The 26827-nt window shown below is 41.4% G+C and overlaps 1 protein-coding gene across 2 annotated transcripts in view; it reads right to left on the reverse strand.

The window, feature by feature from the left end:
- The window catches only part of tanc1a (tetratricopeptide repeat, ankyrin repeat and coiled-coil containing 1a), a 229619-nt gene that overhangs the window by 164289 nt on the left and 38503 nt on the right, over positions 1–26827 (reverse strand). Inside the window, exon 2 of one of the 2 annotated variants that reach the window (XM_067987420.1) lies at positions 6237–6327. The exons of the other annotated variant lie outside the window; for it this stretch is intronic. Within the exon in view, the coding sequence (XP_067843521.1) occupies positions 6237–6297 (61 nt within the window). The 5' untranslated portion in view covers positions 6298–6327. The remainder of the gene's footprint in view (positions 1–6236; positions 6328–26827) is intronic. 2 annotated transcript variants of the gene reach the window in all.

Here is a 26827-nt window from a genome sequence, read left to right on the forward strand (position 1 = left end):
TTTAAGATAGAAAGGGGGGAGATAATTAACAAAAGAATCAAACTTAGAGAGGGTAAACACCTGGTCTGGATGAATTGCATCCACGCATATTAAGAGAAGTTAGGGAAGAGATAACAGAGGCACAATTACATACATGCTATATATAAAAACATCCATTAGAAAAGGGAATAGTGACAGAGGATTGGTGGACAGCTAATGTGATTCCTAGATTTAAAAAGGGAGATAGAACAAGTCCAGGAAACTACGGACAAATTAGTTTAATGTCGGTGGTAGGAAAGATAATGGAATCTTTACTCAAAGATGTAATAGAAAAACATCTAGAAATCGAAAATATAATAAAGTCAGCATGGATGACCAACCTTTTTGAATTCTTTCAAGTAGTAACTGAAAGAGTAGACAAGAGTAATGCAGTAGCTATAATATATCTGGATTTTCAAAAGGCTTTCAATAAAGTACCGTATAGTAGACTCATGACTAAGGTCAGAGCATGTGGAGTCAGGGGACAAGTAGCAGAATGGATAGCAAGCTGGCTACAAAACATAAAAACAGAGAAATGGGGTTACGGGCAGTTACTCATACAGGAAAAAAAGTTGGAAGTGGCGTTCCACAAGGATCGCGGCTAGGACCACTGTTGTTAACTATTTACATAAACGATTTGGACTTGGGAATCGGAAGTAGAATTTCAAAATTTGCAGATGACACCAAATTGGTTAATGCCGAGGAGGACTGCGACAAAATCAAGACGACATTGATAAAACTTGCAGAATGGGCGTGTAATTGGCAACGGAATTTCAATATAGATAAATGTACGGTGGTGCATTTTGGTACGAAGAATAAGGAGGTCACATACTCCTTGGAAAATAAAAGAGTATAAATGTGGTAGAGGAGCAAAAAGATCATGGGGTACAGATGCACAAATCACAAAGTAGTGACGCAGATTAATAAGGCCATAAAAAAGAAAAGCACTGAGGTTCTAGAGGAATAGAATTGAAAAGCAGAGAAATTATGCTATACTAGTATAGAACCTTGGTTAAAGCAGTTGTGCACAGTTCTGGTCTACATATTATAAAAAAGGATATAGAGATACTGGAGAAGGGGCAAAAAAGATTGTGGAGGACAACACTAGAATGGAGAAGTTTTTTTTTAAATTATACATTCATGGGATGTGGGCATCGCTGGCGAGGCCGGCATTTATTGCCCATCCCCAATTGCCCTTGAGAAGGTGGTGGTGAGCTGCCTTCTTGAACCACTACAGTCTGTTTGGTGAAGGGTCTCCCACAGTGCTGTTAGGAAGGGAGTTCCAGGATTGTGACCCAGCGACAATGAAGGAACGGTGATATATTTCCATGTCGGGATGGTGTGTGACGTGAAGGGGAACGTGCAGGTGGTGTTGTTCCCATGTACCTGCTGCTCTTGTCCTTCTAGGTGGTAGGGGTCGTGGGTTTGGGAGATGTTGTCGAAGAAGCCTTGGCGAGTTGCTGCAGTGCATCCTGTGGATGGTACACACTGCAGCCAGGGTGGAGAAGGAAGTGAATGTTTAGGGTGGTGGATGGGGTGCCAATCAAGCAGGCTGCTTTGTCCTGGATGGTGTCGAGCTTCTTGAGTGTTGTTGGAGCTGCACTCATCCAGGCAAATGGAGAGTATTCGATTACACTCCTGACTTGTGCCTTGTAGATGGTGAACAGGCTTTGGAGAGTCAGGAGGTGAGTCACTCACCGCAGAATACCCAGCCTCTGACATGCTCTTGTAGCAACAGTATTTATATGGCTGGTCCAGTTAAGTTTCTGGTCAATGGTGACCCCCAGGATGTTGATGGTGGAGGATTCAGCGATGGTAATGCGCTGAATGTCAAGGGGAGGTGGTTAGACTCTCTCTTGTTGGAGATGGTCATTGCCTGCCACTTGTCTGGCGCGAATGTTACTTGCCACTTATGAGCCCAAGCCTGGATGTTGTCCAGGTTTTGCTGCATGCGGGCTCGGACTGCTTCATTATTTGAGGGGCTGTGACTGGAACTGAACACTGTACAATCGTCAGCGAACATCACCATTTCTGACCTTATGATGGAGCGAAGGTCATTGATGAAGCAGCTGAAGATGGTTGGGCCAAGGACACTGCCCTGAGGAACTCCTGCAGCCATGTCCTGGGGCTGAGATGATTGGCCTCCAACAACCACTACCATCTTCCTTTGTGCTAGGTATGACTCTTGCCACTGGAGAGTGTTCCCCTTGATTCCCATTGACTTCAATTTTACTAGGGCTCCTTGGTGCCACACTCGGTCAAATGCTGCCTTGATGTCAAGGGCAGTCACTCTCACCTCACCTCTGGAATTCAACTCTTTTATCCATGTTTGGACCAAGGCTGTAATGAGGTCTGGAGCCGAGTGGTCCTGGTGGAACCCAAACTGAGCATCGGTGAGCAGGTTATTGGTGAGTAAGTGCCACTTGATAGTACTGTCGACGACACCTTCCATCACTTTGCTGATGATTGAGAGTAGACTGATGGGGCGGTAATTGGCCGGATTGGATTTGTCCTGCTTTTTGTGGACAGGACATACCTGGGCAATTTTCCACATTGTCGGGTAGATGCCAATGTTGCAGCTGTACTGGAACAGCTTGGCTAGAGGCGCAGCTAGTTCTGGAGCACAAGTCTTCAGCACTACAGCTGGGATGTTGTCAGGGCCCATAGCCTTTGCTGTATCCAGTGCACTCAGCCTTTTCTTGATATTATGTGGAGTGAATCGAATTGGCTGAAGACTGGCTTCTGTGATGATGGGGATATCGGGAGGCAGCCGAGATGGAACATCCACTCGGCACTTCTGGCTGTAGATGGTTGCAAACGCTTCAGCCTTGTCTTTTGCACTCACGTGCTGGACTCTGCCATCATTGAGGATGGGGATGTTTGCAGAGCCTCCTCCTCCCGTTAGTTGTTTAATTGTCCACCACCATTCACGACATCATGCAATACCTATCAGGAAAGATTGAACAGGCTGGGTTCTTTTCTTCAGAAAGAAGGTTGAGGGGTGACCTGTTGGATGTCTTTAAGATTATGAAAGGGATTGATGGGGTAGACGTAGAGATGATATTTCCACTTGTGGGGGAGACCAAAACTGGGGGCCATAAATATAAATCACTAACAAAATCCAATTGGGAATTCAGGAGAAACCTCTTTACCCAGAGTGGTTAGTAAATGGAACTTGATACCACAAGGAGTAGTTGAAGCAAATAGCATAGATACATTTAAGGGGAAGCTAGATAAACACATGCGTGAAAACAGAAAACGCTATGCTGATAGGGTTAGACGAAGAGGGGTGGGAGAAGCCTCCTGTGCAGTGTAACTACCAGCATAGACCTGTTGGACCAAATGGCCTGTTTCTGTGTTGTACATTCTATGTAATAATAAGAGCAGTATAAAGGACAATATTTGAGTTATTGTAGATTCGTGATTAAGAATCTGGGCACGAAGCTAGATTCATTTCTCAGGTATTTGGCAGTATACAGTAGTTTCCATTGCTTTTTTCTCATGCTGAAACAACCTTACAAAATACTATTAAAAACAGATGTTATTGTCTCTGTTATATCATGACTATGGCAACATTTTTCTACCTTTCAAATGTACAAGATATTAGTTAAAAGGCACCTCAAAACAGCATGGACCACTAACATTATAATGTTTATAAACAGCAAAACATATCACAGCACGCTATTAAACTCCAGTGTGACACTCATCTTGGTTCACCTCTTTTTAAATTCACATTTGGTTTGCAATTAAAAATCCAAAGGGTGGTTAGCGATGTTGCACTTGTGCGAGAGGGAAGAGAGAGTAAAAGAAAAGGAACGAGAGAGAGCACGCGCGCGAAGGAGAAAGGTAGAGGGGGGAAAGCTGGGGGAGGGAAAGGAGGAGAAACAGAAGGAGAAGAAAGAGAGATTATAGATACAGATTTCATGTCTGAGGGGTTGGGTATGGGTTACTTTCCACGGGGAAGGGTTGCCCCCGGGAGTGAGATATTTCTCAGCAAGGCTGCAATTCAAGTTCTGAAATTGGCCTAAGCTCCTTTCAGCTTCTACTACTTATCACTGTCCAGTGACCCCTGCTAGACTGTGTACATGAGCACGCATCAGTTCTGGACAGGATCAGGCTCAGGTGTGATGTCGTCCATGATTGAACAGCCCATCAATACTCACTGTCCTGTGTAAAATGTGCAGTTAGACAAGTTACCAGATGGTTGTTGTTATCCATGGAACCCAGTCTGCTGGAGAGCTCTAAAATGTTGATGCTCTAGAGTATTAGATTCATCAATTTCCTTTTGGTGAACAGTTTGGGAATATATTGATCACATCTTATCCTTTTACTCTAATGCAGGCACCTCTTCTGCGAAACATAATTGAAACAGGCAAACGGGAGATGCAATGTACAGCAAAGTAAAACAAAACAGAAATTTTATAAGAGGGCATTTCAAAGAATCATAGAAGTTTACAACATGGAAACAGGCCCTTCGGCCCAACATGTCCATGTCGCCCAGTTTATACCACTAAGCTAGTCCCAATTGCCTGCACTTGGTCCATATCCCTCTATACCCATCTTACCCATGTAACTGTCCAAATGCTTTTTAAAAGACAAAATTGTACCCGCCTCTACTACTGCCTCTGGCAGCTCGTTCCAGACACTCACCACCCTTTGAGTGAAAAAATTGCCCCTCTGGACCCTTTTGTATCTCTCCCCTCTCTACTTAATTATTCAAGAACATATTAGTACAAGTTTGCAATTAAAATCACGTTTAGTTCTTCACTGTACTTTTAATATGCTGACAAAAAAATATTAATTGTGATTTTATGATCACACTACTATCATTATACAGGTGGTTGGTTAGATCACATAGGAACAGGCCATTCAGCCCCTCGAGCCTGTTCCGCCATTCAATTAGATCATGGCTGATCTGTATCTTAACTCCACCTACCCACCTTGGTTCTGTAACTCCAGCTACCCACATCTGGAGTACAGTGCCCAGTTTTGGTCCCTTCACATTGTGGGTGATATAGTGGCATCGGAAAAGGTTCCTGAAGGGAGCTACAAGAATGATCCCTAGCTTAAAGAGCCTTACTTATTCAAATAGGCTTAAAAAGCTGGGTCAATTTACTTTAGGCCAGCGTAGACTTAGAGGAGACCTGATATATGTATATAAAATAATGAAAAGGTTGGATTGCGTGCTTAGCTATAGATTATTACAGTTTGACAGATAGGGGAGGAGCAGGGGACAAGCATATAAACTATGAAGTAGGAATAGGCTAGATGTTAGGCAGTTGTTCTTTTCTCAGAGAGTAGTGAGCCTCTAGATTACTTTGCTGGCTTGTGCTGACTAGCCTTCAAGAAGGAGCTAGACCAGTTCTTGGCTGGGACAAAGAGCACATCATATAAAAAGATTTAAAGTTAACGTACGAATAGTCAATGTGATATCCTGGGCCGGTTCTGATCGCCTGAGGGGGTCGGAGAGGAATTTTCCAGATTTTTTTTCCCCCTTATTGGTCTTGGTTTTTTTTTGCCTCTCAGGAGATTACATATCTGCGGGGATTTAGGAAGAGTCTAGTCATGATGTTCCAGGGCCTCGAACAGCTGACAGCGGGCTGGAGTTTTTTTTTTGTGGGCCCAGCAGGACCACTCCTGGACCCACAAAAATAAAAAACAATAATTTCCTGACACATCTATGCCGTTTTAAGGGCGCTTGGTTACACTGCTCAACGCTTGGTACGCATAGGCGGAGCACGAACAAAAGGTCCACCCATTTATATCTGAAAATTGGAATTGGGGCCCTACAACTGGCAAAGGGCCCCCATTTCCTTTTTTAAGCAGCTTTATGCCTGTTTCAGGCGGGCGGACTTCTCACCCATTCAGAGGTCTGCCTGAAAATTGCATCAGGTGTGCCGTGGGCATTAATGGAGTTAGCTTGGTGCCCTCCACCCCTCCGATTTTCAACTGCCGGTCACCCATTTTTCAGGCAAGAAACGCTCAGCCGATAGTTAAAAATTGCATCCATAGTGTTTGCACCGGCTGTATTTAACTACAACTATAAATTACTCATTTATAAAGGTAGACCTACTAATGTAACATTAAATTTGAAATGACTTCCCAGTTGGCAGTGTATTTAAGCAGGAAGTATGTTTTAAAATAGTTTTTCTCTCCAATTTCCTATTTAAAACATCAAGAAGTTTGTTTCACATAGTAAAAAATTTCCCATTACATACCAAAATCTTTCTTGCTCCCTTTTCCACCTTCTCGACTTTTTTTCAGAACAGCTTTGAACATTGTACAAGTTTTCTGAACTCCCACTTTTGTCTGTAATTGTAAGGAAAACATTACATGCGCAATAATCACAATTTGATGCACTCAGGTTTTTCAATTCCATGTAAAATTAACTACTATTGAAGTCTCAATGATTTTTCCAACAGTTAAATTATTTCAGAAATGTCCTTTTAAAGTAAGAATCCTACAATGTTTTAAGAAGATGCTACACCATTTAGTCACCAAGATCAATATTCAGCATTCTCTGCAGTAATGAATTTATGGAGCCTGAATTTTAAACTTTTAACTACAGCTCTAGCACAGAAATGCAGATGTCGTACAGACTACAAATCCAAGTTCAGGGTGTATTTTCTATTATACATTGTGTTATTTTTTAAAAATTCGTCCATGGTATGTGGGCGTCGCTGGCAAGGCCAGCATTAATTGCCCATCCCTAATTGCCCTTGAGAAGGTGGTGATGAGCCGCCTTCTTGAACCGCTGCAGTCCGTGTGGTGAAGGTTTTCCCATAGCGCTGTTAGGTAAGGAGTTCCAGGATTTTGACCCAGCGACGATGAAGGACCGGCGATATAGTTCCAAGTCGCGATGGTGTGTGACTTAGAGGGGAATGTGCAGATGGTGTTCTTCCCAAGTGCCTGCTGCCCTTGTCCTTCTAGGTGGTAGAGGTCGCGGGTTTGGGAGGTGCCGTTGAAGAAGCCTTGGCGAGTTGCTGCAGTGCATCCTGTAGATGGTACACACTGCAGCCACGGTGTGCCGATGGTGAAGGGAGTGAATATTTAGGGTGATGGATGGGGTGCCAATCAAGCTGGCTGCTTTGTCCTGGATGGTATCGAGCTTCTTGAGTGTTGCTGGAGCTGCACTTATCCAGGCAAGTGGAGAGTATTCCATCACACTCCTGACTTGTGCCTTGTAGATGGTGGAAAGGCTTTGGGGAGTCAGGAGGTGAGTCACTCGCCGCAGAATACCCAGCGCCTCTGACCTGCTCTTGTAGCCACAGTATTCATGTGGCTGGTCCAGTTAAGTTTCTGGTCAATGGTGACCCCCAGGATGTTGATGGTGGGGGGATTCAGTGATGGTAATGCCGTTGAATGTCATAGGGAGGTGGTTAGACTCTCTCTTGTTCGAGATGGTCATTGCCTGGTACTCGTCTGGCATGAATGTTACTTGCCACGTATGATCCCAAGCCTGGATGTTGTCCAGTCTTGCTGCATGCGGGCACGGACTGCTTCATTATTTGAGGGGTTGTGAATGGAACTGAACACTGTGCAATCATCAGCGAACATCCCCATTTCTGACCTTATGATGGAAGGAACGTCATTGATGAAGCAGCTGAAGATGGTTGGGCCAAGGACACTGTCCTGAGGAACTCCTGCAGCAATAACCTGAGGCTGAGACGATTGGCCTCCAACAACCACTACCATCTTCCTTTGTGCTAGGTATGACTCCAGCCACTGGAGAGTTTTCCCCCTGATTCCCATTGACTTCAATTTTACTAGGGCTCCTTGGTGCCACACTCGGTCAAATGCTGCCTTGATGTCAAGGGCAGTCACTCTCACCTCACCTCTGGAATTCAGCTCTTTTGTCCATGTTTGGACCAAGGCTGTAATGAGGTCTAGAGCAGAGTGGTCCTGGCGGAACCCAAACTGAGCATCGGTGAGCAGGTTATTGGTGATTAAGTGCCGCTTGATAGCACTGTCGATAACGCCTTCCATCACTTTGCTGATGATTGAGAGTAGACTGATGGGGCGGTAATTGGCCGGATTGGATTTGTCCGGGTTTTTTTGGACAGGACATACCTGGGCAATTTTCCACATTGTCGGGTAGATGCCAGTGTTGTAGCTGTACTGGAACAGTTTGGCTAGAGGCGCAGCTAGTTCTGGAGCACAAGTCTTCAGCACTACAGCCGGGATGTTGTCAGGGCCCATAGCCTTTGCTGTATCCAGTGCACTCAGTCGTTTCTTGATATCACGTGGAGTGAATCGAATTAGCTGAAGACTGGCTTCTGTGATGGTGGGGATATCGGGAGGCAGCCGAGATGGATCATCCACTCGGCACTTCTGGCTGAAGATGGTTGCAAACGCTTCAGCTTTGTCTTTTTCACTCATGTGCTGGACTCCGCCATCATTGAGGATGGGGACGTTCATCTGCAACAGGTAGATTGGTGAGGACGAGGTCAGGTAGGTTTTTCCCTCGTGTTGGTTTGCTCACCAGCTGCCGCAGGCCCAGTCTGGCAGCTATGTCCTTCAGGACTCTGCCAGCTCGGTCAATAGTGGTGCTACCGAGCCACTCTTGGTGATGGACATTGAAGTCCCCCACTCAAGAGTACATTCTGTGCCTTTGCTACCCTCAGTGCTTCCTCCAAGTGGTGCTCAACATTACAATTTGCATGTACTGTTACTTTTTGAATTCTAAAATGCCTTGCTATTTTACCATTTAACTGAATTAGGTATGACACAATTACTACCTGTCTTTATGGTACTTGTATCTAAAGCAGCAACTACATTTAGAAAAGTTTCAAATCTATAGCCTTGTTTTTACACCTCAAGTTTAGAATAGTTATTTGAAGAAGTTGCTACATTTTACTGCGTGGATAAAAGGAAAGGGAAGAGATTTACACGAACTGAAAAACATACCATTGTTGTCAAATGCTACTAACGGAATATAATTTTATATTTACAAGAGCCTTCAGGACTCCAGGCACCGAACAGCAGTAATAAAACTTCATGTGAGGCAGTGCACCATCACTGGGTTGGAAGTTGTGACTGCAGTACACCACTTCGAACCCTTCTCCAATCCAAGCAACATTTGTCTCGAGTATGTCAGCCAACTTTCTATCCATGCGACATTCCCTCCTATTCCAAATGTCTGAATTTCTGTAACAAGCCTCCTGAGAGACACCTTATCAAATGCCTAATGAAATTACTCTGCTCCCGCTTTGTCTATATAAACTGTCACTTCGTTAAATGAAAAAAAACCTCGTCTTTCATTACCCCATGCATGGATAATTTGATCTAGAAGGTTTTGATCTAGGTCTTAAGACTGTGCACAACTGACATTAGACTAACTGATCTATAGATAACTAGTTTAAACCGTTGAAGTAGGAAGAGGAAAAAGTGCCACTGGCTACTCTGCACTGCCCTATTACAACGTGTACTGCTCAAATGAGGTTCACATTAATTTGGTGGCCTCAAGGTACACAACTAACTGGTGGCAAAATACTGCTGGTGCAAAATCCTGATGATAAACGCTTTTTCTTTTTTCCAAATCCATGGAATATAATAAAAAGACAGGAGGAAAGCAGACTCAATATTGGCCACCACCATCAAAAGGAAGAAATCAAAACTATCCTTTCAATAGAAAATGGAAAGAATCACAATGCTGAAAGATACCAAGTTGTTCTGCTCTAAAATTATGCTCCTACAGAATACAACTTGCTCAAAAATAACCTTGGTTCCTTCTTCACTGTCTCCAAATCCCTGATGAACCTTAATTATACAATTATACCAGAGAATACTTGGGAAGACACCTTACCTAGGTGACATTATTAAGGAAATAAATTACAGAAGAGTTACCAGTCTCCAAATGGACTATCCATTAGATATTACCAAATGATGAAAGACGAAATGGCACCAGTTCTCATATATTTCAGGAGACACAAAGCACCAAGAAAGCGGCAATTTTACATTATCAACCGTTTTTTCTCTCCAAAAGATAGTTATTTTGCTCCTCATGCTTCAAATTTGGGCAAAAATTTTCAGAAATATGCCATATCCACTCTGTCCAAGCTGGCTTTGGATGTCAGACCCACCAGTAAACTTACAAATCTTGTAAAAAAGTGAATCAGCTGCTAAGATTCTAGACTTGGGCAAGACCGACTTCAATGGGATGAGACAGAGACTGTCCACAGTAAACTGGGCAAATCTGTTAATGGGTAAAACGACTGATGATCAGTGGGAAATGTTAAAAGAAACATTTAACGTGATACAGAATCAGTTTATACCCCTGAGGGGCAAGAACTCTACTTGTCAAAAAAAACAGCCATGGACAACTAAAGAGGTAAGGGACAGTATAAGACATAAGGAAAGGGCATACAAAAAGGCAAAAAATGGCACAGATCCTGGTGAATGGATCAACAAAGGGTCACAAAATAGATAGTAAGAGCTACAAAAAGAGAGTATGAAAAGAAACTCGCAAGGGATATCAAAACCAATACGAAGAACTTTTATAGTTACATTAGGAAAAAAAAGAGGGTGGTCAGGAGCAGTGATGGCCCCTTAAAAACTGAAAGTGGGGATATTGTCATTGACAATGGGGAAATGACGGACATGTTGAACAATTACTTTGCGTCAGTATTTACAGTCGAAAAAGAGGATAGCATGCCGGAAATCCCAAGAAAACTTATATTGAATCGAGGACAGGGACTCGATAAAATTAACATAAGTAAAGCAACAGTAATGAAGAAAATAATAGCACTGAAGAGTGACAAATCCCCAGGACCAGATGGTTTCCATCCCAGGGTTTTAAAGGAAGTAGGTGAGCACATTGCGGATGCCCTAACTATAATCTTTCAAAGTTCTCCAGCTTCAGGAACTGTCCACCTAGATTGGAAAATTGCACATGTCACTCTGCTTTTTATGAAAGGAGAGAAGGGAAACCGGGGAATTATAGACCAGTTAGCCTAACATCTGTTGTGGGGAAAATGCTGGAGTCTATAATTAAGGATAGGGTGACTGAACACCGAGAATTTTCAGTTAATCAGAGAAAGCCAGCATGGATTTGTGAAATGTAGGTCGTGCCTGACAAACCTGATTGAATTGTTTGAAGAGGTGACTAAAGTAGTGGACAGGGGAATGTCAATGGATGTTATTTATATGGACTTCCAGAAGGCATTTGATAAGGTCCCACATAAGAGACTCTTAGCTAAGATAGAAGCCCATGGAATCGAGGGAAAAGTACAGACTTGGTTAGGAAGCTGGCTGAGCAAAAGGCAGAGAGTAGGGATAATGGGAAGGTACTCACATTGGCAGGATGTGACTAGTGGAGTCCCGCAGGGATCTGTCTTGGGGCGTCAATTATTCACAATATTTATTAACGACTTAGATGAAGGCATAGAAAGTCTCATATCTAAGTTTGCCGATGACACAAAGATTGGTGGCATTGTAAGCAGTGTAGATGAAAACATAAAATTACAAAGCGATATTGATAGATTAGGTGAATGGGCAAAACTGTGGCAAATGGAATTCAATATAGACAAATGTGAGGTCATCCACTTTGGATCAAAAAAGGATAGAACAGGGTACTTTCTAAATGGTAAAAAAAAGTGGATGTCCAAAGGGACTTAGGGGTTCAGGTACATAGATCATTGAAGTGTCATGAACAGGTGCAGAAAATAATCAAGGCGGCAAATGGAATGTTGGCCTTTATATCTAGAGGACTAGAGTACAAGGGAGCAGAAGTTATGCTGCAGCTATACAAAACCCTGGTTAGACCGCACCTGGAGAACTGTGAGCAGTTCTGGACACCGCACCTTCGGAAGGACATATTGGCCTTGGAGGGAGTGCAGCGTAGGTTTACTAGAATGATACCCGGACTTCAAGGGTTAAGTTACGAGGAGACATTACACAAATTGGGGTTGTATTCTCTGGAGTTTCGAAGGTTAAGGGGTGATCTGATCGAAGTTTATAAGATATTGAGAACAGATAGGGTGGATAGAGAGAAACTATTTCCGCTGGTTGGGGATTTTAGGAGTAGGGGGCACAGTCTAAAAATTAGAGCCAGACCTTTCAGGAGTGAGATTAGAAAACATTTCTACACACAAAGGGTGGTAGAAGTTTGGAACTCTCTTCTGCAAACGGCAATTGATACTAGCTCAATTGCTAAATTTAAATCTGAGATGGATAGCTTTTTGGCAACCAAAGGTATTAAGGTATATGGGCCAAAGGCAGGTATATGGAGTTAGATCACAGATCAGCCATGATCTTATCAAATGGCGGAGCAGGCATGAGGGGCTGAATGGCCTACTCCTGTTCCTATGTTCCTATATGTTGTTCAGTTAGGAAATGATCAAAACTCTCCAGTAGCTGCGATTTCCCAATACCAAGATGCCTTTGATGAATAGCTCAAGTACATTTTGCACACAATACACTATTAACCTTATGCCTTCTCGATTAAATAGCTTTTCTTTACAGTCTTATGCATGGTCTTGTTTCCCCAACTCTACAGAAGCTCACATCAGGGATGCTCACCTACCCCCGCTTCCCTCCTTATTATTCATACTGGCCACGAGCACCCCTGGCTGAAGCAAATTGAGGGAATAATTTTCGCCATCATAAAACAGCTTAGATAACATACCTATTTTGCCCAGAACTACAACGCATATAATTTTGATCATGGTTCACTCTTCCTCCAAACTACTGAGACACAAAAGTTACTCATTTACCATGGAGAAGGTCCAAGGATAACAAAAGAATGGATTCCATCACTCAGAGAAAGCAAACTCCCTAAAGGATCACGGCACGGGTATAAGGCAACCTATCCATATTAGAAAAATGACAGCTGTTGATCAACAACTTCACCAAACTTGATTGGATCTGCTCAGGATAAAAGTTAGTCATGAAACTACCAGATGTTCTGTAATCACTGTGCTTGATAAAATTCTCATAACATTCCAAGAACCTAAAATATATACTTTGTACTAATGTATTTTTGAACTCCAACTGCAAAATAATTCCATTTTATCCTCCCCTTGTTGGAAGACTATACCCCCATAATTGTATTTGTGCCATCTTAATAATAAGAGAAACAAAACCAAATCAGAAAAATAAATGTGCATTCTGTAAAATGGACATTTGGTAGCGGTGTGACAAATGAGCTCAAATTGTTGTTGAATCCGAAGAGATTAATACATTTAGACTGCGGACTTAAGTACACTGCAGTAGTAGCAACAGCATTACCATTAACAATAGACTGAAAAATTCATGCAAACCGTATCAGTACAAAACTGGCTTTGTAAGCCGTGGGATAAAGAAATCAGTGAAGTTCCAGGGAATCCTTTGATCTGAACTATTCATCAAGCTTTTCACAATTTTGGTTTTAAAATCAGATCATTTAATGAGCAGCAGTTCAACCCTGGTTTAATGCAAAGTACACTTCATTGTATGTCATCAGGCATGCAATTATTTAAACTTTTAATGAATTCTATGGCGATACTCATTAAACATGCAATAGCTCCACATGAAAGCAAAATCATATCCAAATCCTCGACATTTTTAAACCAAAGTGCCTGACATCTGTGGGAGGAGACAAGTAAATTCATATTATTCATCTGGTTTTGACACCTAATAGAAAAGACAAAATATACTAGTTTATTATATGAAAACAGCATTTTTAATAAAGTGACCTCTTCCCCCTGCTCCTTCATCCAAGTGAATAATCTTGCAACGTTCCCTTCATCTGTCAGTGTTGAACTGAAAGTCTTTTAATTAAATTTCTCAATGCTTTTATAAGGTCACCTCTGACTGGAAAACAAACAACATCCTTATTTAAAAGCTCTGTGTTGATTTATGATACAGGTCGTCAAAGGCTCTGCAATAAAAGTCAGGCTCACTATTGACTAGGCCGATCACCTGTGGCATTGCACACGGAATTAAAACCAAAGGCTTCTAATAAGGAACTGGATAAATACTTGAAGGGAAAAAAATTACAGGGCGACATGGAAAGAGCGGGGGAATGGGCCTAACTGAATCGATTTTATAAAGAGCCGGCATGGGCTCAATGGGCCAAATGGCCTCCTTCTGTGCTGTAACGATTCTACGAATCTATTGGCATTTTTCAGGTCAAACAGAGTTAGAAGGGGGGAGGGGGGGAAACGAAAGTATGAGGGTGGGGGGAAACGAAAGTATGGGGGGAGGGTGGAAAGAAAGAAGGGGGAACAGGGGAGAGGGCAAGAGAGCAGCAAATCCTTCACCAGGCTGCATCCTACTATTGTGAATCATCGACATTCCTTCTTCGATATGTTTACAGTCCGTTACAGCGTTGCTTTCCAACCACAAATGCCATAAGTCTCCGAGCTGGATAACCATTTCCCCAGAAGTACTATCTGGATTCTTTTAATTTCTTAGATTTCTGCCTGGTCACTTCAGACAATAAATCACAAGCTCTGAATCATAGCCCATACTTATAGTAGGATTGAAACTAAACATTGCGAGAACTTTTCCACTGAGTAATGTCACAAGAGGGAATATAGAGAGAAAGAAGGATAGAGAGTGGGGGAGCTTGGAGAGCAGGAAGGAAGTGTGCAAAGGTTACAGAATGAGCGCAAGGGAGAATACGAGACACGAAGTGGTACACGAGAGAAACACACACAGAAAGCAGGAACAAGTAAGGAGGACACAAGAGATGAGCACGAGAATACCAACCAGTTTTCTAGGCAATAGTTGAAAACAAAACATACTAAGAGTCATATTGTTGTATTAAGTTTCAAAATATTTTGCATGATCTTCCTGCACTTATTGTAATTTCAATGAGAATGTAAGGAGGCATGCCGGTATTATATATTTAAATCCTGTGGCTCTGATAGGATAAGATTCTCTTTCTAGCTCTTTAGCTTTGATACCACTTTATCTAACATTTATAAATATGTGTGCAAAATACCAAGCTTGACCCTATACATCAAATCCTCCCCTGCTGTTTTTGTCATCGCATGAGGCCTTGCCACCTCTAACATTTCTATCAATGACAAGGCTATCTCTGATTAATTCCTGATTCCCTCAAATGCCCACATCTACCTGCTCTTCTCCAACCCTCTGCTATTACCTTCCATTCCCAGGGGAAAAAACAAACTATTGTCAGTTTTCTAACGCCTTCTCAATGTCCCAACTTCCTCTCCTTCCTCCACCCACCATAAAATCACTGCTGCTGTTGACCTGCTCAGCAGCTTCCTTGCATTCCCCCGACTAAATTCCTCAGTCTCTACCCCTCCTTTACCTGCACGTTTCAAGCTTTATATCAAGTCTCAAGGCTGCAAGCTTGAGCACAGAACTGGCCTGGCTACTTGCCATCAGATTTGGCTGGACATCTTAAGTAGCTCATAGTAAATAATAATCACATCTACCATATTAGATGGTGCAAAAAAAATTCTGAAGTAAATAACCAGAACAACATTTTTGGGGAGGGAAGTTACTTGCATCTTACTTAAAAATAAAATGGTAGGTAAGTAGCATTAGACATATTTGTGAGGCCTGTATCTTTCAATATCAGTAACAGATGTAATATTTGTCTGTCATGTGGCATATTCCTTCAGGATATCTGCTGTATTACAATGATGGGTGAACCACCATCACATTCAGTTTGCAATGCAACTGTGGTGAACATCAAAAAATGCGCTCTAGGTTCTGCATTACCCAGAACAGTCAGGCGTTCACTAATACATTTAAAATCCATGGTTATCAATTCCCCTGCTGCATTTTGAAGCGTCAATGAAATGTTTACCACTAAGAGTACAGAGAATCGAATGCACAGCAATAATCACCATAAAGCTGACAGCATTCATAGTGTAGCTGATTTTACAATATTTCAGTCACAAAAAATTCTTTCAACAGTGCCTCGCTAGTTTAGCTAAAACCAAGCCAAAGAAAAATAACAGTGACACCATCTTCCAGGCCAAAAACTAAGATCTAAACCACCAAGTTTTCAGAATATCAACATTTTTAGCTGGTGAGGGAAACGTTAATTTAAGTGTTCATTTTGTAGTTATTTTCAACCCCTCTTAAGGGCCCTTCCATCTATATTGCACCCTTCAAACAAATGTTAGGGAGATTCTTTGCTTCTAGCCCTGATGCTATTGTGTGCCAATTATGAAGAGGTTTATTCATTCTCAATTACTGCCGTTGGACTTTTAACTTCCTGTCCCAAATAGGCTAGTCAATGTCACAAACTCATCAGATGGTTAAAGTCATTGCAGAACACCAGAGTTTAATATTCCACAATTTAGCACACCAGTGTCCCAAAGTCAGTCTGATCCAACATCTCGCAATCTGCATTTGTATCCTTCAGTTTTAATTGCAACAGATTAGCCTTACATTTAAGAACATAAGAAATAGGGAGCAGGAGTAGGCCAATCGGCCCCTCGAGCCTGCTCCGCCATTCAATAAGATCATGGCTGATCTGATCCTAACCTCAAATCTAAATTCATGTCCAATTTCCTGCCCGCTCCCCGTAACCCCTAATTCCCTTTACTTCTAGGAAACTGTCTATTTCTCTTTTAAATTTATTTAATGATGTAGCTTCCACAGCTTCCTGGGGCAGCAAATTCCACAGACCTACTACCCTCAGTGAAGAAGTTTCTCCTCATCTCAGTTTTGAAAGAGCAGCCCCTTATTCTAAGATTATGCCCCCTAGTTCTAGTTTCACCCATCCTTGGGAACACCCTTACCGCATCCACCCGATCAAGCCCCTTCACAATCTTATATGTTTCAATAAGATCGCCTCTCATTCTTCTGAACTCCAATGAGTAGAGTCCCAATCTACTCAACCTCTCCTCATATGTCCGCCCCCTCATCCCCGGGATTAACCGAGTGAACCTTCTTTGTACTGCCTCGAGAGCAAGTATGTCTTTTCTTAAGTGTGGACACCAAAACTGTATGCAGTATTCCAGGTGCAGTCTCACCAATACCTTATATAACTGCAGCAATACCTCCCTGTTTTTATATTCTATCCCCCTAGCAATAAAAGCCAACATTCCGTTGGCCTTCTTGATCACCTGCTGTACCTGCATACTAACTTTTTGATTTTCTTGATTTTCTAGAAACTGAGCTTTAAACTCTCAAATAAGACTTGCAAAGCTTCAAATGACAAGCTCAAACACACCTGCCTAACTTTATTAAATAAGCTTGCAAGCACATAAGGACAATATATTTCAGAGAAGCCTCCCTCCACACCCAAAAAAAATTGAGATTGCAGTTTTTGTTGCAGCGGTGCATCATTCCATTAGTTTGCATCAAGTTATCCATATAAAAATGTTTGAAAACTATAGGGCCAGATTTTGCTGGAGTGGGACATCTCAAGGTATACTGTGTTGATTAGACTTTTTCCTGCACCTTTCAGCTCAAATATAATTTGCACTGTAAGTTGTTGGAAGTGCAACAAGGCATCTTAAACCTTAGTGAACGACAGGACCAACAGTCTGTTTCCTTAACCATGAGATTTAAGGACTGAGAAAGAAACAGGAATGACATAGAAGGTGAATTAAAGTCAAATCAGGCAAAGAAAAAGAAATAAAGTGAGAGAAAGATTGGACTGAGAGAAAAAGAGAGACAGAAAGGAAAAGAAAGAAAAAAAATTAAAATTGGAAATTTTTTTTAAATCTGAGAAGAATTTACTACATGCAGGAATGAGACTCAACAGTTTAAATTGTTCTCTTTCTGAGCAGGAGAGGTTGATTGGCATTTCATTAACAATTATCACATCATTAAAGGGATACTTACGCTGTAAAGTACAAGCCCTAACTTTCTGCTGCAAGTTTAATGGGCAATTAATGTGCAAATCCAGCAAGTTCTTAAATAGGGAGGTCGACTATGAACTGCCGTTTGTGCAAGGCAAACAGCGGAGTAAATCAACTAGCAAGTTATGGAGATTCGCAACTCACAACGTACCTCTTCTTCGCCTACGGTTGTTGGCCGTTTTGCGTATTAACAGCACGCGCAGTGAACGCGACGTTTTTCCCCCCCAGCAAGATTTGGCCCAATTTGTTTAGAATGCAAATAAGAAATGAGTGATGCAGTGAGTTGAACAATGCCTTTTTACCTCAGGGCCCTGGGTTCATATTCAGCCCAGACCAATAGGATAAAAGCCTCCCCTCTCCACTGGATGTATGGGTCTCAGTCCAGTTCCTTTGGGGCACGGATCTACATCACTAAATTGTCTCTGATTTGTCACTAATTCGCAATCTCACTTGAGAGGACACAGGATGTTGTCGTTGGAACTGGAAAAATGTCACTCTGATGCAGAAGGGAATGTTCTTCTGAAGCTGGGGCTGAGTTATATTGGAGCAGAGTAGATGGAGCTCCTTGTATCACACTGTGCTATATCTTACCTGGGAGGACTTGATGCCGACACTGGGTAACTGAAACAAGAAGATGTCTGTTCTCCATTAACATTGTTCATCTTGGTGGGCACAAAAAAATTTGTAAATCATGGGGGCAATTTTCATAAACGGCATACCTTAGGCAGGCAGGGTATCCACTCAGCCCATCCCACAGTGTTGGCATGAGGCTTGATCAATTCTCATAATCGGGCCTCAATTGAATATAAACGGCAAACTGGCAACACTAAACGCGCTCTTCAAAAGGTAACTCGTCAATTGGGACGGTGGGAAATCCACTGGGGCAGCCACTAAAAGCAGCCTCCGGCCCTTAAAGGGGAGGAGCACTTTTCAAAGATGGGCATTAGAGAGTGTGTTACTGAGGCAGCAGGCAACCTGACATTGTCCAGGACTCTCTGAATTTCTGATGGGCAACAGGTGCACTCACACACTTGAGACCTCGCAACGACTTACCCCCTCTTGGCCACACTTCCTGATTCTTCCTCTCATCATACACACCAATGCTAAGCAGCCTCAAGCATCTTCAAAACCCTTCAACAGGGCACACACTAACTCACCAGCACTCGTTGCAGGAGAAACTGGTTTCAAGAACAAGAGGATGTTCCACTACACTGCAAACTCTTGACAACTATCGAGGACGTGGCCATCAACATTATTGGCAGAGGAAGGACATGCAGCATCGAAGATGGCGAAGCTGGAGGCTACACACAGCAATGTTTGGGCATCTTCCCTTCCTTTTCTCTTTCTACTTAACTCTCACTCTGGATCTTAATTCTGGGTCAATGTCAGACTCAGATGAAAATGGTTAATCAGAGATATTGCAGGAAGCTAGATTGATTTTCTCGAGACATTCTGGTGTAATATTGCTGTGCTTTAGTTTTAATTGTGTGAAATAGTAGCTTCTCATCTTGAAAAAAATGTAGTTTACGCAGTTTTAAACCATAATATTTTGAAATAATCGATGTCTGGAACAAGGCCTGTGTGGGGAGGAAATCGTTTAGCAGGTAGATGCCTGTGTGAAAAATGCTGAGGAGAGATGTATAAAAGTCCGTGAACATGTAAGTGGGTTTGCTCCTGGAGTTGAATTGCCTTCAGAAGGGGAAAGAATATGCTAGATCGAAGGTGGAGGATGCTTATCGGTGCTAATTGCAAGACCATCCACAGCAAACAGACGCCATCTGTTCAGACAAGTGTGATAAAGTTGATGGGAAAGCTAAGAAACCGAGGAGAATTACAGCAGAGCTGTCACATAGCAGTGATAAGAAATTGTATAAAGAGAAAGGATATATACCTAGATGGGGAGCAAAGACAAATCCGCCACTGAAAATAGAGGCCATAGCTGGCTTAGCTCCCAGAACAGAGATAATTACCGTTTGTAGGTTGCCTCATAACAGAAATGTAGCACAGTGTCCTCTTACAGATATGATCATAAGTAAAGACTGAATTGATTTTTAAAAGAATGTACATGTGTAGTCCTCTCTGATTCGACGGGCCTGTCAAATTCTAATTCTCTTAAAATAGTTATTCTGGTTCAACAACAGTTGGAGCAGAGAATTCCACATTCTAACCACTCTCTTGTAATAACACAATACTACATCAAGTTTTCTGAACATGTGCATAATGCATTTCAGGACTGACTGTCATTTCCACAAAAATCTTTTGACACTCTAAAGCATCACCTGCGAGACCCATCAAATCACCATATAACAATTTATCAGTGAATGCAAGTGATCTAGAAGCCTATGTCACTTGCTCAATTATAAAAATAAACACTGCAAAAGCAAAATGCCATTAACCAAAGAAATTAAAGAATTTCAGTGCGACTGAAAAACAATTGTAATTTCCCCATGATGTTCCAGAAGTCTATGGAAAACAACTATTAAATACATGTCAAAACAAATTCCCAAAGGGAAATCAGTTATTATCTTCATGAGCATCACCTGCCATCAATAGCAAATTGAGCCTTCATCAGCATCCATCTTGAACAAGATCCATAAATTCTGGGTTGTTGGCATCGCTACATACTGGGTCAGAGCTGATACGAGAAAAAAACCTTCCTGTCCCCCAGATCAGCTTGAGCCTAACACAGGTACTACAATACACAGTCCCGCTGTGTTTTTCAATAACAATCCAAGATATCAACTGCTCATCAGCTGGTCCAGTTCCAAAACACCAAGTCCTTGTAGAGCTTTCAATCCCCATGGAAGTGTTTTCCGCCCAAAAACCTAATAAACCCTGGAGCGTCAACTTGGCTCAGGTGTAACACTCTTGCCTGAGTCATGGCTTCAAATCCCACTATGGACCTGTGCACATAATCTATGCTGCACTTTAGTACTGATGTGGAGATGCCGGTGATGGACTGGGGTTGACAATTGTAAACAATTTTACAACACCAAGTTATAGTCCAGCAATTTTATTTTAAATTCACAAGCTTTCGGAGGCTACCTCCTTCCTCAGGTGAACGATGCGGAAATTTCCGCATCGTTCACCTGAGGAAGGAGGTAGCCTCCGAAAGCTTGTGAATTTAAAATAAAATTGCTGGACTATAACTTGGTGTTGTAAAATTGTTTACAATTAAGCACTTTAGTACAGTACTGAGAGATGCTGCATTGTCGGAGGCACCATCGTTTGGGTGAGATATTAAACCAAAGCCCAGTCTGCCTGCTCAAGTGGATGTAAAATATCCTATGGCACTATTCAAAGAGAAGTAAAGTCCTCTCAGTGTTCTGGCCAACATTCCTCCGTCCACCAACACCACTACAAACAGATCATCTGGTTACTCATTTGCTGTTTGTGGGACCATGCTGAGCACAAACTGGTTGCTGCATTTGCCTAAATAACACTGACTACATTTCAAAAATGAATTGGTTATAAAATATTTTGGGACATCCTGGGGATGTGATAATGCACTATACAAATGAAAGTTTTTTTTTCCAATCAGTTGAATCGAGAACCAATAATTTCTTTATCAAGGAATTACGTAATCAAAATAACTACTTTTTGTGAGATGCTGATCAAGAAGTCATAAAAACAGTATTGAGAAGGTTGGGTCACAGGTATCAGAGAAATTGTCATTTGAAGTACGTATAAAGCAAAGCTGCCTAAAAATCAATTGTTCAAACTCTTGCTCACGTACTCAATTCCGCAGCTAGTTTCTGAATCTAAGTCGTTTATGTGAATTAGAAACAGTTGGGATTAGAAAAACAAATTCCTGGGGCACCTCACTCAGCACTTGCCTTCCTTTAGACACTATTTGTCTAACAAGTACCTGTTGCTTTCTACCCTTCACCCAATTTCTTCTCCACTCCCAAACTTTAGCCCGAATCCTCACCACGTGAGTTTAACGGACAGCTTTCATGTGGAAATTTGATAAATGCATTTTGAAATATTAGGTACATCGCAGTTGAGTTGTCAATTCCTCAAAAAGGTCAAGGAGGTTGGTCAGACTAGATCTGCCTTTCTGAATCCATACTGACAGTAGGCTAGTGTTGTATAGGTAACCTGCAGATTTACTCCTGATAAGTGATTCTACTATTGTACCCTGCAATGAAGCAAGACCAACTGATCTGTAATTGCATGTACCTGCATCATCAATCTTTCAGAATATTGCACCATGTTAGCCTGGTTAATTTTCAATAGTAACAGTGTAATTTCACCCACTACTATGGGGCAGTATGTAACATGTGCACCCTTTGTGCCAAGGCAAAAGCCACAGTTTAATACTAATCTTCAAGTAAGCAATTCATGTTTGGCTATCAACTACCTGATTTACCATGGCATTGCTCACTGGCAGTCTGGAGTACAACTATGACGTTTAGAGACGAACATGGCATACTCCTTTAAGGCCATTGCTCAAGTACACCGTGTTCCAGAGTTTAATTGCTGTTTGGTTAGGGAAGTTTGCAGATTGACAGGTAGTTGTAAATTTTGGTCTGTATTACATAGCAAACTTTATTTGTAGCCCACAGATAGACTGCAAGCAAAGGGATTTTTAAAATTTGCGTCAATTTGATTTCTTTAGCTTCTTTTTTCTCCCCCAAGTGATAGATTTGCAGACTGCTCATACTTGATTCATTATGTTTATATATCTTAAGTTTCTACTTGGTAGTTTTATTTGTAGAAAGAAAGAACTTGCACTTATATAGCGCCTTACATGACCTCACAATGTCCCAAACCGCTTTATAGCCAATGAAGTATTTTTGAAAGTGTCGTCACTGTTGCAATGTAGGAAACGCAGCAGCCAATTTGCATAAAACAAGACCCCACAAACAGCAGTCAAATAAAAGACGAGATTATCTGTTTTTAGATGTTGATTGAGGAATAAATATTGGCCAGGACGCCGGGAGAACTCCTCTGCCATTCTTCGTTTAGTGTTGTGAATTCTTTTACGTCCACCTGGGAGGGTAGACAGGATCTCAGTTTAACGTCTCATCCAAAAGACAGCACTCCCTTCAGTACTGTACTAAAGTGCCAGCCGAGATTGTGTGCTAAAGTCTCTGGAGTGGGACTTGAACCCACATCCTTCTGACTCAGAGGCAAGAGGGATAGCACTGAGCGAAGGCTGACAGCTACCTATTTTCCTCACGTTTGATATATGTTCTCTACAACTCCGGTTACAATCTAATGCTGTTGCACAAATAGAACATCTGAGCCAATCAGGTGCAAGTGTAACACAGAAATCTATACATAAACAGGCATGATGCCGAAATGTGGCAGACAAAACGAGAGATCCATAGGGCATCTGCTGTGGCATTCCTCGGTGAACTGTAGGATCATAGTGGTAAAAAGTGAAAGTGTATGATATTTTTTTATTATTTTACATTAAATTTTGTTGTATGTTAGTGTTGTGCACATGCTGACTATCCACATGTGGATACAGTGACATAGTTTTAACCACATGAACTAATTACTGTAGAAAACGTCTTACACACAATGCAGGTAAATGTATTTCACGACATTTACTTAACATCTACCACCATTCAGTGTGGAAGTGTGCAACTTTGTAGCCTTTCCTTTGCACCAAAGTTTGGAATTCTGGCATGAATTTATCAGACGCAGCACTTCTTAGTGCATCTTCTAGGTTTTTGTCCAGCAGTTACAAGCAGTACTTTGACTTCATCAGCGTAATTGCTGAGAATGTTGACTCGCACAATGAGACCGGCCAGACACATCCCTGCTCTCCATCTAGAATGCAGTTGGATGCTGCTTGCCCTTTGGCATGACGTGCCCTGTTAGAGCTGCTCGTGATTGGTTGGGCTTGCCTTCTTCTGGTAGCCTGCACACTATGCTTTTTGTCTTACCACATGACCAACAAACGCACAAAAGGGTTAGAGTACATGCCATGCAAATTTGAGTATTGAGATCACATGCCCAACAAGTGTCTATTACTCATTTTTTATTTACTGATCAAAAATGCAATTAGCCACATGTGGCTAGTGGCTGATGTATTGGACAACACTGGTATACTATATATTAATGATTTAGCCTGCTACGTTATACATCTCATAATTAAAATTCTTACATAGCTTACAATGGAGCATGAGACCTATGAAAACATCTCCTGTGGGAATTTCAATATACAAATGTTCATACTTAGCTATTATATTTCCCTGTAATGCCAGTAGATGGAAGGCTAACAGAATTCCCATTGTTAATCTTATAACCAAGCTATCTTACCACGTGTTGCTGCATTGTTTTCCAATCACTCAATGCTTTCCGAAATCTGTACATCATCGTTTTGTTTAAATTAAGTCTCTAATACCCAAAATAAGGTTTAAAACAAAAAAATTACATAATTCACAATAACATGTTTTCAATTATCCAGTGAATTGCTTTTTGTATCTTTTAATTCCTTCATTAAAGCCACTCTCAAAAGCTTGAACTTCACATTTTTGCCCATAACTGAATTAGCTGAATGCAGATTATGCAGACTGAGTATATGCAGCTTCCCAGTGTGCATCTACTACTCAGTTGTTTTTTCAAAATTATCTGAAGAATAGCTTTAAGACATACTTCTTAGGTAAAGTTTATTTTTTTAAAATGAGACTACTGATTACAAACCTGTTGTACCATATAAAAGAATGTGTTTCATTATCCTAATGAGTTCATTTTTCAGAAAAGAGCTGAATTTTGATTACTGATGAGAGAACAAACTAGCCAATAATGAAACACCATGAATGAATAAAGAGATACAGGTAAAATTGAAACTAAAGAAAAAGGCACACACTAAGTACATGGGCAATAAAGGAGAGGATAACAAAAAGAAATACAAAGAGGTTAGGAAAGAAGTCAAAAAACAAGTAAGCAAGCAAAGAGGAACTACAAAATTAAATTACCAAAGAATATAAAAAGAAATAGTAAAATATTCTAGACACAAATAACAAAAGAAAAATTGGGATAGGGATCCGGTCACTAAGGGATGCATAAGATAAACTCTCAGGTAATGATAGCAAAATGGCAGAAATATTTAATATTCACTTTGCCTCAGTATTACCAGGGAGACTTGAAAGGTGGACATGACATTAGAAGAGTTCAAAAAAGATACAAAGACATTCAAGATAAAAAGGGGGGGCTGGAGATAATTGATAAACTAATCAAACTTAGAGAGGAAAAAACCCCTGGTTTTGTATCCGCACATATTAAAGAGAAGTTAGGGAAGAGATAGCAGAGGATATATATATGAAAATTCACTAGAAAATAGTGCCAGAGGACTGGCGGACAGCTAATGTTATTGCTCTATTTCACTTTTTAAATATAGGACGTTCAGGGAACTTAACACCGGTGGAATCTTTACTCAAAGATGTAATAGAAAAATATCTAGAAAACAAAAATATAAAAAGAGTAGTTAGCACGGATTTCAAAAGGGAAGGTCATGCTTTAACAACTTTATCAATAACAAAGGGTAGACAAGGGTGATGCTGTAGATATAACATATTTGGATTTTCAAAAGGCCTTTGATAAGGTACCAAAGAAGACACATGACTAAGGTCAGAGCATGTGGAGTCAGGGGACAAGTAGCAGAATGGATAGCAAGTTGGCTACAGAACAGAAAACAGAGAATAGAGGTTAAGGGTAGCTACTCAGACTGGCAAAAGATGGGAAGCAGTTTTCCGCAAGGATCAGTGCTGGGACCACTGTTGTTTACAATTTACATAAATGATTTGGACTCAGGAATCGGTAGTAGAATTCCAAAATGTGCGGACGATGCCAAATTGGGGGATACAGTAAATACTAAGCAAGACTGTGACAAAATACAAAAAGACATTAATAAATGTGTAGAATGGGTGTGTAATTGGCAAATGAATTTCAATATAGATAAGTGTGAGTTGTTACATTTTGGTAGGAAGAATAAGAAGGCCACTTACTACTTAGATTATAAGAGTCTAAATGGGATGGAAGAGCAAAGGGTTCTAGGGGTGCAGGTACACAAATCACCAGAAGTAGCAACACAGGTTAATAAGGCCATAAAAAAAAGCAAACCAAGCAATGGGGTTCATTTCTAGAGGGTTAGAATTGAAAAGCAGAGAAGTTATGTTATGCTAGTATAGAACCTTGGTTAGACCACATTTGGAATACTGTGCACAGTTCTGGTCTCATTTTATAAGAAGGATATAGAGGCACTGGAGATTCGCAAGGATGATACCAGAACTGACAGGGTATACTTATCAGGAAAGGCTGATTTTCTCTACAAAAAAGACTGAGGGGTGACCTAATAAAGGTCTTTAAGATTATGAAAGGGTTTGATAGGGTAGACGTAGAGAAGAGGTTTCTTGTGGAGGAGACCAAAACTAGGGGCCATAAATATAAGCTAGTTACCAATAAATCAAATAGGGAATTCAGGAGAAGCTTCTTTACCCAAAGAGTGGTAAGAATGTGGAACTTGCTACCATAAGGGGTAGTTGAGGCGAATAGCATAGATGCATTTAAGGGGCAGCTGGATAAACATAAGGGAGAAAGGAATAGAAGGATATGCTGATAGTGTTAGATGAAGAGGGGCAGGAGGAGACTGGAGTGGAGCATAAACACCAGTACTGACCAGTTGGGCCAAATGGCCTCTTTCTGTGCTGTAGACTCTGTGTAAAAAAAATAGATAAATAAATAGGCATTCTAATTGGGGACTTATTTAAAAAGTAGAGTTTCAAACGGAAACACAAGGGTAGAAACAGGTTGAGCGCTTGGGGGCATTCACCGCTGCCTGGGATGGGGTGGAGGGGGGGGGAAGCAAGCAGGAGTGGAGTGAATAAAGGGCTACAAATGAGGTGAGTGACAGCAGGGCAAAAGGGGAGAGGAGGGGAGGCTACATGGGTCAAGCGGGTTGGGAAAAGGTTGGGACAGCAAAGAGGTGCGGGATGGAAAAGAGGTTCTGGGGAAGGCATAAAGAGCAAGGGGTGGGGGGAGGCACAGCTAATGGAGCAATGAATAGGCTACCTTCACCA

The sequence above is a fragment of the Heptranchias perlo genome, chromosome 7 (genome assembly GCF_035084215.1).
Source record: "Heptranchias perlo isolate sHepPer1 chromosome 7, sHepPer1.hap1, whole genome shotgun sequence".
Taxonomy (NCBI): Eukaryota; Metazoa; Chordata; class Chondrichthyes; order Hexanchiformes; family Hexanchidae; genus Heptranchias; species Heptranchias perlo.